This window comes from Puntigrus tetrazona, chromosome 13 (genome assembly GCF_018831695.1).
Source record: "Puntigrus tetrazona isolate hp1 chromosome 13, ASM1883169v1, whole genome shotgun sequence".
Classification (NCBI taxonomy): Eukaryota; Metazoa; Chordata; class Actinopteri; order Cypriniformes; family Cyprinidae; genus Puntigrus; species Puntigrus tetrazona.
The window spans coordinates 1,524,306-1,537,114 of NC_056711.1; the positions used below are offsets into that span (position 1 = coordinate 1,524,306).

General features: G+C 41.8%; 1 protein-coding gene across 3 annotated transcripts in view; it reads right to left on the reverse strand.

Moving 5' to 3' along the window:
• LOC122356473 (transmembrane protein 150A-like) overlaps positions 1 to 12,809 on the reverse strand; it is a 31,647-nt gene that overhangs the window by 16,581 nt on the left and 2,257 nt on the right. For all 3 annotated transcript variants that reach the window (XM_043255215.1, XM_043255217.1, XM_043255216.1), the window contains 3 exons: positions 9,274 to 9,321; positions 7,867 to 7,953; positions 845 to 912 (listed from right to left, as the gene is read on the reverse strand). In XM_043255215.1, the coding sequence (XP_043111150.1) occupies positions 845 to 912; positions 7,867 to 7,953; positions 9,274 to 9,321 (203 nt within the window). The remainder of the gene's footprint in view (positions 1 to 844; positions 913 to 7,866; positions 7,954 to 9,273; positions 9,322 to 12,809) is intronic.

The following is a 12,809-nucleotide window of genomic DNA, read 5'->3' on the forward strand; positions in this document are numbered from 1 at the left end:
AGTTTTATAAATGCTTGAATGCACATATCCACTCAGCTTTTTTGAGTTGTGAAATACCAAAGTGACATGCAAAAAATTGCTTTTCCGGGCAAGTTTAGAGAATGAGTACTGTGTCAGCTTTTAGATGATAATGTATTCTTCTAAAAATGTGACAAGACTGAACATAAATACATCCATAAATTTGAAGACAGTTGGCCTTGTATAGCTCATCAACCAGTGGCGGTGATATTGCACAAATGCAAACACACTAAGCCTGTGGTTTCCTGAGCTGATTGCTGCCCAGACACTGAATCATTGTGCTACAGATGGGAATCATTTACTGGGGAGTGAACTACAGATTGATCTGAAATTCCAAAATCCAAATAAAGTTCAGGAATGCTATAAATGAGGGGAAAACGGAAGTGTTCACGCTTCAAGTTCAAAACACTTTTTCTTATTCCAGGGTAACATGCAATAAATATCTAAGAAAGCTATTTGAAGGTCGATTTGAACTGAAAGAGTGTAAACACTGAGCCCTATGTTTGAGAATCACAATTAGGCTTTTCCATAGCCACTATCTGTAATTAAATGCAAATAAAATCTTAAAAGAATAGAGTGCACACTGCTGTTTGAAGGTTTTTGGCCAATGCATGTTTTATTTTCTTTAGAAAATTTAGAATTTTAAAAATATAATAATAATAATAATAATAATAATAATAATAATAATAAAAATGTAATAGAAAATGGCTCATTTAAATTGCAAACCATATTTCACAATATTAATTTTTAAATATATATATATAAAAACATTTTACTGACTTCTAAAATGTAATTTAAGTGGGTAAGTGTAGGTAACTAAACTCACCCATAAAGGATCCAGTGCTGCAGATGAGACTGAAGAAGCAGCTCTCTGGAGGAAGTGTGCCACATTTACTGCAGATCAGAAGATCAGAACAGAGGTTAGATGCCCAGGCTTCTCATTACATGGATAGACAAACATACATAGATGCACATTCCAAAGCAAAGGGTCCTGAGGGGATGGACTTCCATTGGCAGATGACTAAAATAGGCCTGTTTGGCTCTTGAGAGCACGCTGGCGGCATTGGGTTATTGGGAAAAGGAAGGAGAGAGCTAGAAGAGGGCTTGAGGACCCTTAGCTTTTCTCACACAGCTGTTGCTCCGTATGGGAACAAGACAAAAGATAAGCAAAGATAGGGCCTTAACGCATGAAAGACCAGGCTAGCACCTCACCATGAAAGGAAATTGTCCTAATAAACACACAGGTAATCATTACCGAAGGCCATTTCAGTTTTATTTAACATGTCACTGCAGTATGAAGGCTTTAAAAGGAGACGAAGCTGCAAATAAATGGAGTAAACAAACTTACAGGCCATCAGCCGGAAAGTCTTGAGAATAACAGGCAACCTACTTCAGATCTCGCTGGATCTCAACCAAAGATGTATATTCTGTCATCATTAATCACGCTCATGTCTTCCTAAAACTTTTTTCTTCTGTAGTTAGATTGAAGAACCTTCATGCCTTTTCCAAACAAACAGTTTATGGTGACAAGTGTTGTTAAGACTTAAAACAGTGACCAAAAAGCTGATCAAATCTAATCATTATTAATTCAAAATTACATTCAACTTATCATTTTATGGAAAAAACATCTAGATGAACCGTCTAAACATTAAGAAATGATTTTGTTAAACAGAAGAAAGTAAGTCCTTTGGGATAACATGAGAGTTAATGAATTATGACAAAATGACTATAAATCAACACTAAGGGCAACGTTCTCCTAATAGGAATTCTCTGAACCAAACTCAGCTTTTCTAAACCATGTAATAAGTACCAGCCAAATGAGCCTCTGCTGAATTACATATAGCTATGCTTTCTATAAATAAATCACTGAGGTGTTAAGCTCTATAATGATAAGCTGAAAATGTGTATGCTGTTCCAAGTGAGAGTTTGAGTGTGTGTAGATCTGACCTTTCACTCACTTCAGAGCACCTTTAGAGAAAAATAGAGGTATTGTTTCTTTACCTAAAGGTGCATTTGCTACAAAAGTAACCTGTAAGGTACAGAATGTGGTCCTTAAGGTGCTAACTGGGGAACTTTATTTTAATTTAAAAGGTACAAAATTACAAAATTTTAACCTTTTAGCTGAGGTCAACATAAAATCCTAAACAGTTGAACATTCGAGAGTTGTCTTAAACTGATAGTAATTCATGAAAATTTAAATATGATGTCCACTTGGTGTAAATATGATGATATTTGATAACATAAATTTAAAAAGTTTTTTACTGCTTATAGAAAAGCGAGCCTGATCAGGTGCTGAAGGTGGCCGTCACCATCTTTGCTGTTAAGGAGAAATGGGAACATTGTCTTTAAACCCATTGGATATTTTGATTGCATCTGAAGATTAAGTCTTGGATCAGTTTACAGATTCTGTTTTTGTTTAGTTTGTATAGAATGTGCTGTTAATTGTGAGGAAATCATTTTTTTTAATCAATATTTAACATTTTAAACTTTTCTTTGTGCTTTCTTTACTTGTTTGGTGAAAAGTTTGATAAAATAAGAAATGTTACATTTTTGACTAAACAGTCCATTGATTTTGTTTTATGCTTAAACATTCATGTTGTGCTCAAATACTCAAAATTCAGTCATCATTTCTTTGTACCAGTGTTTTTGCTTAGTCATATGTAACTTTATTGCTTGGCGTTTGATGAACTTCAACCACTGAAAGGAAAACGGGTTGTTTTTTTTCAGTCAGTTCAGCAGAACATTAGTGAAATGCTATGGGAAAATATCAGAATGTAATTTTAAACCATATTAGGACACAAAGGTACATTTCTGTCACTAGGGTTTCGGTTCAGGGTACAGCTGGAGCAACAAAGCATTTTAACGTTTTAGGCTACATTACCCCCTCCGAGGATCGCCACCTTAACGTGGTGGAGGGTTTGAGTGCCTGAATGACCCTAGGAGCTAGGTTGTCGGGGCTATATGCCCCTGGTAGGGTCTCCATGGCAAACAGGTCCTAGGTGACAAGCCAGACAAAGAGCGGTCCATGACACCCTTTATGGAAAAGACCTGGAATGGAGTCGCGACGTCGCCCGGTATGGCGCAGCCGGGGCCCGCCATGGAGCCAGGCCTGGGGCCGGGCCGGCATGCGAGCGCCTGGTGGCCGGGTCTTGCCCCCACGGGACCCGGCCGGGCTCAGCCCGAAACAGCGGCGTGGGCCATCCCCGGGGCCCACCACCTGCAGGAGGGACCGTAAGGGCCGGTGCCTTGTGGTTTGGGTAGCAGTCGAAGGCGGGGACCTCGACAACCCAACCCCTGGACTCAGAATCTAGTTTTAGGGACATGGAACGTCACCTCTCTGGGGAAGGAGCCTGAGTTGTTGCGTGAGGTTGAGAGATACCGGCTAGAGATAGTCGGGCTCACCTCCACGCACTGCTTGGACTCTGGAACCCATCTTCTCGAAAGGGGCTGGACTCTTCACTACTCTGGTGTTGCCCGCAGTGAGAGGCGGCAGGCTGGTGTGGGCTTGCTCATAGCTCCCAGCTTAGCCGCCATGTGTTGGAGTTTAACCCGGTGGACAAGAGGGTCGCCTCCTGCTGCGACTTCGGGTTGGGGAGGACTCTCACTGTCATTTGTGCCTACGGGCCGAATGGCAGTGTAGAGTACCCGCCTTCTTGGAGTCCTTGGGAGGGGTGCTGGAAAGTGCTCCAACCGGGGACTCTATCGTCCTGCTGGGGGACTTCAACGCTCACGTTGGTGATGCTAGTGACACCTGGAGGGGCGTGATTGGGAGGAACGGCCCCCGATCTAAACCTGAGTGGTGTTCTGTTGTTGGAATTCTGTGCTAGGCACGGTCTGTCCATAACGAACACCATGTTCAAGCATAAGGGTGTCCACCAGTACACCTGGCATCAGGACACCCTAGGGCGGAGGTCGATGATCGACTTTGTGGTTGTATCATCTGATCTCCGGCCGCATGTCTTGGACACTTTCAGAGTGAAGAGGAGCGGAGCTGTCAACTGATCACCACCTGGTGGTGAGTTGGATCCGCTGGCGGGGAGGAGGCGGACAGACTTGGCAGGCCCAAGCGTACCGTGAGGGGTCTGTTGGGAACGTTTGGCAGAGACCCCTGTCAGAAGTGGATCTTCAACTCCGCCTCCGGCAGAACTTTGACGGATCCGAGGGAGGCTGGAGACATTGAGTCCGAATGGACTATGTTCTCTACCTCTTTGGTCGACGCAGCCGTCCGGAGCTGTGGCCGTAAAGTCTCCGGTGCGTGTCGTGGCGGCAACCCCCGAACCCGATGGTGGACACCGGAAGTAAGGGATGCCGTCAAGCTGAAGAAGGAGTCCTATCGGGCATGGTTGGCCCGAGGGACCTGAAGCAGCTGACAGGTACCGTGGGCCAAGCGGACTGCTGCCCGGGTGGTTGTGCAGGCAAAAACTCGGGTCTGGGAGGAGTTCGGGGAGGCCATGGAAAATGACTATCGAACGGCCTCAAAGAGGTTCTGGCAAACCGTCCGGCGCCTCAGAAAGGGAAAGCAGTGCCCTGCCAACACCGTATATAGTGCTGATGGGAACCTGCTAACCTCGACTGGGGATATTGTGGGGCGGTGGAAGGAATACTTTGAGGACCTCCTCAATCCCGTCAACACGTCTTCCACTGAGGGAGCAGAGGCCGGGGATCCGGGGGGGGACTCGACCATTACCCTAGCTGAGGTCACTGAGGTGGTTGAGAAGCTCCTCTGTGGCAAGGCACCAGGGGTGGACGAGATCCGCCCGGAATACCTCAGGTCTCTGGATGTTGTGGGCTGTCTTGGCTGACACGCCTCTGCAGCATCGCGTGGGCGCTGGGGAAAGTGCCTCTGGACTGGCAGGCGGGGTGGTGGTTCCTCTTTTCAAGAAGGGGGACCGGAGGGTGTGCTCCAACCATAGGGGGATCACACTTCTCAGCCTCCCTGGGAAAGTCTATGCCAGGGTACTGGAGAGGAGAATCCGCCCGATAGTTGAACCTCGGCTTCAAGAGGAACAATGCGGGTTTCGCCTGGACGTGGAACACTGGACCAGCTCTATACCCTCTCCAGGATGCTGGAGGGTTCCTGGGAGTTTGCCCAACCAGTCTACATGTGTTTTGTGGATTTGGAGAAGGCATTCGGCCCGGGTTCCTCGTGGTGTCCTGTGGGGGTGCTCTGGGAATATGGGGTAAGGGCCCTTTGCTAAGGGCTGTCCGATCCCTGTATGATCAGAGCAGGAGCTTGGCCGCATTGCCGGCATTAAGTCAGACTTGTTTCCAGTGCATGTTGGACTCCGACAGGGCTGCCCTTTGTCACCGGTCCTGTTCATTATTTTTATGGACAGGATTTCTGAGGCGCAGTCAGGGGCCGGAGGGGTCTGGTTTGGTGACCACAGGATAGCTTCTCTGCTTTTGCTGATGATGTTGTTCTGTTGGCTGCATCTGGCCAAGACCTACAGTGTGTGCTGGGGCGGTTTGCAGCTGAGTGTGAAGCGGCAGGGATGAAAATCAGCACCTCCAAGTCTGAGGCCTTGGTCCTCAGTCGGACAAGGGTGGCTTGCCCCCTTCAGGTTGGTGGGAGCTCCTGCCCCAGGTGGAGGAGTTTAAGTATCTTGGGGTCTCGTTCACGAGTGAGGGAAGGATGGAACGAGAGATTGACAGGCGGATCGGTGCAGCTTCTGCAGTAATGCAGTCGCTGTACTGGTCTGTCATGGTGAAAAAAGAGCTAAGTCGCAAGGCGAAGCTCTCGATTTACCGTCGATCTTCGTTCCCTACTCTCACCTATGGTCATGAGCTTTGGGTCATGACCGAAAAGAATGAGATCCCGGATACAAGCGGTCGAAATGAGTTTCCTTCGTAGGGTGGCTGGGCGCTCCCTTAGAGATAGGGTGAGGAGTTCAGTCACTCGGGAGGAGCTCGGAGTAGACCCGCTGCTCCTCCACATCGAGAGAGGCCAGCTGAGGTGGCTCGGGCATCTGTTCCGGATGCCTCCCGGACGCCTCCCAAGGGAGGTGTTCCGGGCATGTCCCACCGGGAAGAGGCCCGGGGAAGACCTAGGACACGCTGGAGAGACTATGTCTCTCGGCTGGCCTGGGAGCGCCTCGGTGTCCCCCCGGAAGAGCTGGAGGAAGTGTCTGGGGAGAGGGAAGTCTGGGCATCCCTGCTTAGACTGTTGCCCCGCGACCCGGCCCCGGATAAGCGAAGAAAAGAAGAAGAAGAAGAAGAAGAAGAAGAAGGCTACATTACTGTATCCTGATTTTTCTGTGTGTATAGTGGGTAGCAGTCAAAATAAACCCTCGCACACACACACACACACACACACACACACACACACACGCTAGTAGTAGAAATGCAGATTATGGACACACCCAAAGGCACACATAAAAAACACTTAACATATAACTCAAGTTCATACTCAATAAACCACACAGCTCTGAAAAAGGAGACAGATGGTCTATTGAACAGCTCGGGTCAAAGATCCCACAAGTTATTCCAGAATCCACAATATATGCATTGTCAGATTTCCCTTTTAAGATAGATTGTCTAAAAGAGTCACATAAATGAACAACATGCTTTGACTAAAACGATCTTTGTGTGCTTCCATTTTTGTCAGTTTGGTTTCAGTTTTTCCTCAGCAAGTCGGGAAATTCCTTTGTTTGGTGGACAAGTCGAAGCTCCTCTAAGTGTTTTTCTCTCAGCAGGAAAACGATCTTGTAAAGATGAAATATCTTGTTTTGTAAGGCTGCCATGTAGATCACATGCTTTTAGATTCCCGTTTCTCCCCCTGACCCTATCTTGGTCTGAGGAAAATAAAAAAAGAGGAGGAAGGGAAGGGGTCGAGGCAGAAGAATGTGCTGACACAGACCACTGCCTCAGGTACAGAGGCCGGCTGAGAACGGCACTTTCCAGGAATAAGGTGCACTTTGGTGTTCAAGTACTTTTTTGAACACATTAGAAGCACAAATTCCATATTTTTTGTTGGATAGTTTAGCAAAACTATTATCCAGGATTATTATAATAATATGTACCTAAAACTAAAAAAAAAAACTATAATGATAAAACCATTATTATAACTTTACATAAACGTTGTAAAATTGTGAACTAGAATAATATATTTTATTTAATACATTTTCAAAAATTAAAATGGGTGCACAAAAATGACTCAAATAAAACCTAAGAATAAAATAACAGACTGAATCTTATTTTAGGCTCTCTTAACTAGTTGCTTATAAGCATGCATATTACTACAATATTAGCAGTTTATTAGCACTAACTAATCATCCCTACATCCCTAATCCTACAATACTTGAACTTAACCACTACCTTGCCAGCATTACCAAGCTTTTAAGAGCCAGGATAAGTTTTTAAAAAAACTGTGTTTGTCTGAAAAAAAGAGTCATATACGCCTAGGGTGGCTTCGGGGTGAGTAAAATATGCCGTAATGTTAATTTATGGGTGAGCTATTCCTTTAATAAACAGCAAATTATGAATTTACTGAGGAAAATACATAGATTAATAGCGCACATGTGATTTTTTTAAAACAAAAATGACAAAAATGCTGCTTAAAATATACTAATGATTGAAGTTAAAATGAAAACAGAAATTATACAAATAAAAAAATGCTAATTATAAATTATATAAGTACAATAGCATCAAATTGTAGTGTGTCAGCATATGTAAAGTTCAAGCATTCAACACAGTCACTGCATGAAAAAAAACTCATATTTTTTCCTCAAATTAATGTCCAGCATACATTTATCACTACCTATTAACCTTCAGTCCCAAGCTAGCTAGGCCTTATTGCTTTGCTAGCCTGTTATCCATTGGCATAGTTATTTTTCTTGCTGTTTTACGGACCTTATAAGAGGAACATTGTCCAGAGTACAGCACATGGTCGGTCCCCTCTGCAATGGCAGATCCACCTCACATGACTGGTTATACATCCTGCAAGTAAATAAACACACAGACAACCATATGGAGTTAAAACAGCCTAAATAAGTCCATCAGGTCCACTTTGAGATACTTTCTGAGATTTGCTCACTGGGCTAAAAATAATTATCAATCAAGTCAAATTATCAATACATGAAGTGTATTCAGTAGGACAGCCGCATCTGTCTGTAAATTTGCACAAGTTACACGCCACTGCGTTCCTACAGTACTCTGAACGATACAAGCAGAGTTACAACTCACTTCAGTATAAACGTGTTTTGGCAGTCTCACAACTTCAATTCATACTACGCCATGCAGAACTCAAGGCAAACATAATGTGGCTACACTTCATTACTAAAGCAAACACATCCTGCGCTACAGGACTAATGCTCCTCCCTCCGAGCGAAAAAAAAAAAAGTAAATGAAAGACCACTGTTGTTTCCAGAGTGCAAAAATTACCCAGGAATGCAAAGGACTTTAAAAGGTAAAGGCAGCCTGTGGGCCAGGTATCATTAAACAGACCAAATCTGATCGTGTTTCTCAGCTTCAGCTTTACATTTGACACCTAGTCAGAAAGTAAACAACTTTCACGATATTCTGGAACACTGGTTTTATTCATCGCGCATATTAATGATGAGTAATCGTTTTGACCGCCTCTGCTGACGGACCCACACACAAACCTCATAACTGCTTTAAATAATTAAAGCACAATATGCCACCTCCCAAAGCCTGAGAGCAGCGCTAACACTGAAATGATCTAGTCGTTGCTATGCTCCATACGCTAATGTTTGACTAAAGCTCTCGGGAGCGAAGCACAAGTCGACCTGCGATTAACTAAGAAAATAAACAGGGTACAATTTCTCACTGGCGACCGTCCTTGAGCCAAATAAAGTTAATGAGAAAGGATTCAGACCCTCATTCAACATCTCATATCAAATACATTACTCATTAGAGCAGAAGAAGTGTAGGAGACACAAAGCCAGGAGGTCCCTTTCTGATGTGTGCATTAAAAGTTTTTATCAGTGCATGATTAATAGCCTCAAAAGCACATGTGCCAAAATGAGCTCTTTTCTTTTAGAAGATGAAAACATGCACGTCAGTTAGCAGCGTAATAAGCGTGTAAAAATAATTTCTTCATTGTATTACTTCAAATTTACGTGTGATCGAATTGAACATTATTTTACATTTTAAAATATGTAATATATCGAAGCATTGCATTAAAATATATAGTAATAATAATATATAAACTATATAATAAATAATAGAATAGTCCATATTATAATGCAATATATCAATTAATAAAAAGAACGCAATAATAAAAAACATAGTTCTTACCAGTTGTCCACAGGACAGACATGCTGGTTGTACAAGGCCATGGCATACCTGGAAAATTTAAAACTATACATTAGCCACACAATATAAACAATAGAAAATCCTTAAAGGAGGATTCATTCATTGCATTTCATTTTTATTCACAAGGATAATTTTGTCTCATAAATAGAATTGTGTGAATGGACATTCTTAACAAAAAAGTTCAATGGTTAACATTAGCTAACATTAACTAAGAATGAACAATACTTCTACAGAAATTATTAATATTAGTTACTGTTAATTTCAGAATTTGCTAATACGTTATTAAAATCACAAGTTGTGTTTCTTAACATTAATTAATGCAGTGTGAGCTAACATGAACAAACAACGAACAACTGTATTTTCATTCACACGAATAAATACTGTATAAAAATAGTCTTCATTGTTTCAATACATTAATGTTAGCAAATGAAACCTTATAGTAAAGTGGAATTTGTTAACATTAGTTCTAAAGTTATTCTTTAACGTGAACTTACAAGAAACAATACATTTCAACAGCATTTACTGTATTTAATAAATACATTTATGTTTATGTCAGTTCACAGTGCATTATCTGATGTTAACTTTTCACCTTACAAAAGTATTAGTACATTTTAAGACTAAATAATAGCTTTAGAAGTATTTATAAATGTTAGTTTATGTCAGCTAATGCAGTTGACCTTCTAATGGCAAAGTGTCACCATTTCATGTGTACATAATAATCATGTAAACAGAATGGATGTAAACAAATCATAATTAAAACTCCATGTCCTAAAACACTCTGTCTTTGCGTGCAACCGCAATTCTGTCAAATTTGAAATGGTTTAAAAATCAATGTTTCAAGTCAAGCTGACCACAAAACCAATTTAAACCACCGATGTCTGAGATTACACAAAGAGACACAGTACAGGCCTTGGAGAGGTATGAAGCATATTAAATCCAGCAAGTCATTTAATTATTAAACATGGACAGACAGAAGAATTAACATAAATATGCTTTGGTGCCACTGCGAGAGCCCGAGTATTCATTGATGAGTTTTATATCCACCAAAAACCGGAAAGCTCTGGAAATATAGTCAATACGACCTGTACACCTTCAGCTTTAACATCGGCGTTATGTGTCATTCTTTACTCACGCTGATGCAGCAAGGTCAACACCCTCCTGATCCAGTCACCTCGACCCGCAAAAGATGTCAACGAACACAAGACCATCAGATAACGGTCAAAGCAAACGTTTGCCTACAGATTTTAACAGAAGCTGATGAAACAGCGTTTCCAAGCAAAGCAAAAAAGTTGCTCGCAAATGAACAATCAGACGTGAAAAGCTTGAAGAGAAGTGCTCTGTGGAAAAAGTAAACGCACGCGGCACCTGCTGCTGGACACCGTCTCTGCCCGTCCCTCTCCCATGAGGATCTCGCTGTTGACATACACACACACAAACGCATTTGCATTTGTCCAGCGTAACTGCATCCGACAGCAAGCTGGGTCAGGAGTGGGCTAAGCAGCAATTAGGCTTGTTTTTATCTCAAGAAAATGTGCGCGTGTCCACGAGAGACAGATCACCTGAGCCTCGCACTTACGCTTAGCACAACGCTGAGAGAAATTACATTTGGTAAACAAACATTCTGCCATCTGCCCTGGCTTGTGTTGTGAATAATCACGCAGGCTGTTACCAGGTCACTCTCAACATCACAGAGAGTCACACAGGCCTTCCTCAGAAAACACAGTAACCCTGCTCCGGCCCATCTCCTCACCATAAGATTTGGACTCGCTCTCTGAAACAACTCGCGACAGGAGTCGATAGTGACTTTTTCGGCTAAACGACAGTTTTCATTTTTGATCTTTCGAAGGTATAGTACACACAGAAATCGCATTTCCGTCATCCTCTGTACGGCTTTCTTTCCTCTGCGGAACATACAATTTTAAAAAATGTTGGTAACTAAACATATTTGGTGACCATTGACTTTATAGACTAAAAACCCTTTGACAGTCCTCAAAACGCCTTCTTTTCTTTTACATTCTGCATTCTTGGCGAGTAAGCGATAGAATCTCTCTCTTTTTTAAGCCCTGTCGAAGATTTGTAGTACTTGCTCATTTCCAAGTCAAAACTAGAATGGAAATACTAAAGCTCGGAAAAGGAATGTACAAAAAAATTATTTAAAATTTTAATAGCAAAGGAGTTGCATTTTTCAACATCAAACTGATTTGTTTAAAGAAATCTGTTTTATTATTTGCATTCTGTTGAATCAAATGGATCACAACTGGCAGATTTGAGAGCTAAACTAAAAATGTGAAAACGGCAGCAAACATATGCAACCACATGCAAAAAAATGAATGAATACTTAATTTATTACATTCTATATATTCTCAGTGTTTTTAAATTATATATTGTGTGCTTTAAAATTATTATATTGTGCAAAAATTTAACAGTTTGCATAAAAATTTAAGCAGCAAACCGTTTAAGATTGACAAGAAGAAATGTTTCTTGAGCAGCATATTAGACTGCTTTATACTAAGACAGTACTCCGATTTGAGAAAGAGGCTAGGTTGAATGCTTCCTAATGTTAGAAACATGCCTTAATTAATGAACCCTCTTTTAATTACTCATGTCTTTTTAGGAATCTCCTTCTAAACAGATGGCAGGCTCCACCCGTGTCCATACCCCCTCCATGCAACATCACATACTCCAGTCATTCACAAAGACCATTTGTGCTGCATATTCACAGCAGGTACATGCAAAAAGGTCCAATCAAACCAAACCTGATCGGATTGGGAAAAAAAAAAAAAAAAAAAAAAAAAAAAATCGAGCTGCATCCCCAACCAGAGACGCACAATGCAAATATTTCCAAACCTTTGAACACAAAACACAGAAAACACAGATGTAGCACTGGCAGTTTCAGCTGTTATCGTGCACAAGTTTAAAATATAAAGCCTTTGTTATGAATAAATATTCTCAGTGTTGTTTGCATAAACAATGTGTTCAACGTTGCAGGAAACAGCACATATTTGTGGGACTTTTTAAGCCTGTGCGTCGTTACCATAAACAACAGTCTCAACGTATAGTAATAACGTCCAAGTGGAAACACTGACTCGGATACTAAACCTCGCATCAATGGAAACTTTCTTTTTTTACAATGTACCCTAAATAATTTAATTTAAACAACCCTTCCACTGGGGTGTAACTTGGAGCTACGCGCTACTCAAAAACTGCCTATAACTGAGTTTTTAGCTAACAACATTTCACATTTTGAGACAATTCATTGCGACTATTCAGCAAAAGGATCCAGTTGTAGTTTGAACTCTTGTTGTTATTTTTGGAAACCGTAACTCATTTCTTTTATAGGTCATAATTAGAGGTTTGGTTTTCGGCTATAAAAACATGCCCTTTCTTGCACAGGTAACGGAAGAAAAAGTCTCTAGAACGGGACACTTTTAGGCCATGTTGCATCGGGAACCGTCACCACACGGACAGAGTAAAGCAAACACTCTCTCTCTCTGGCACAGCAAACGAGAAGCCGCCGA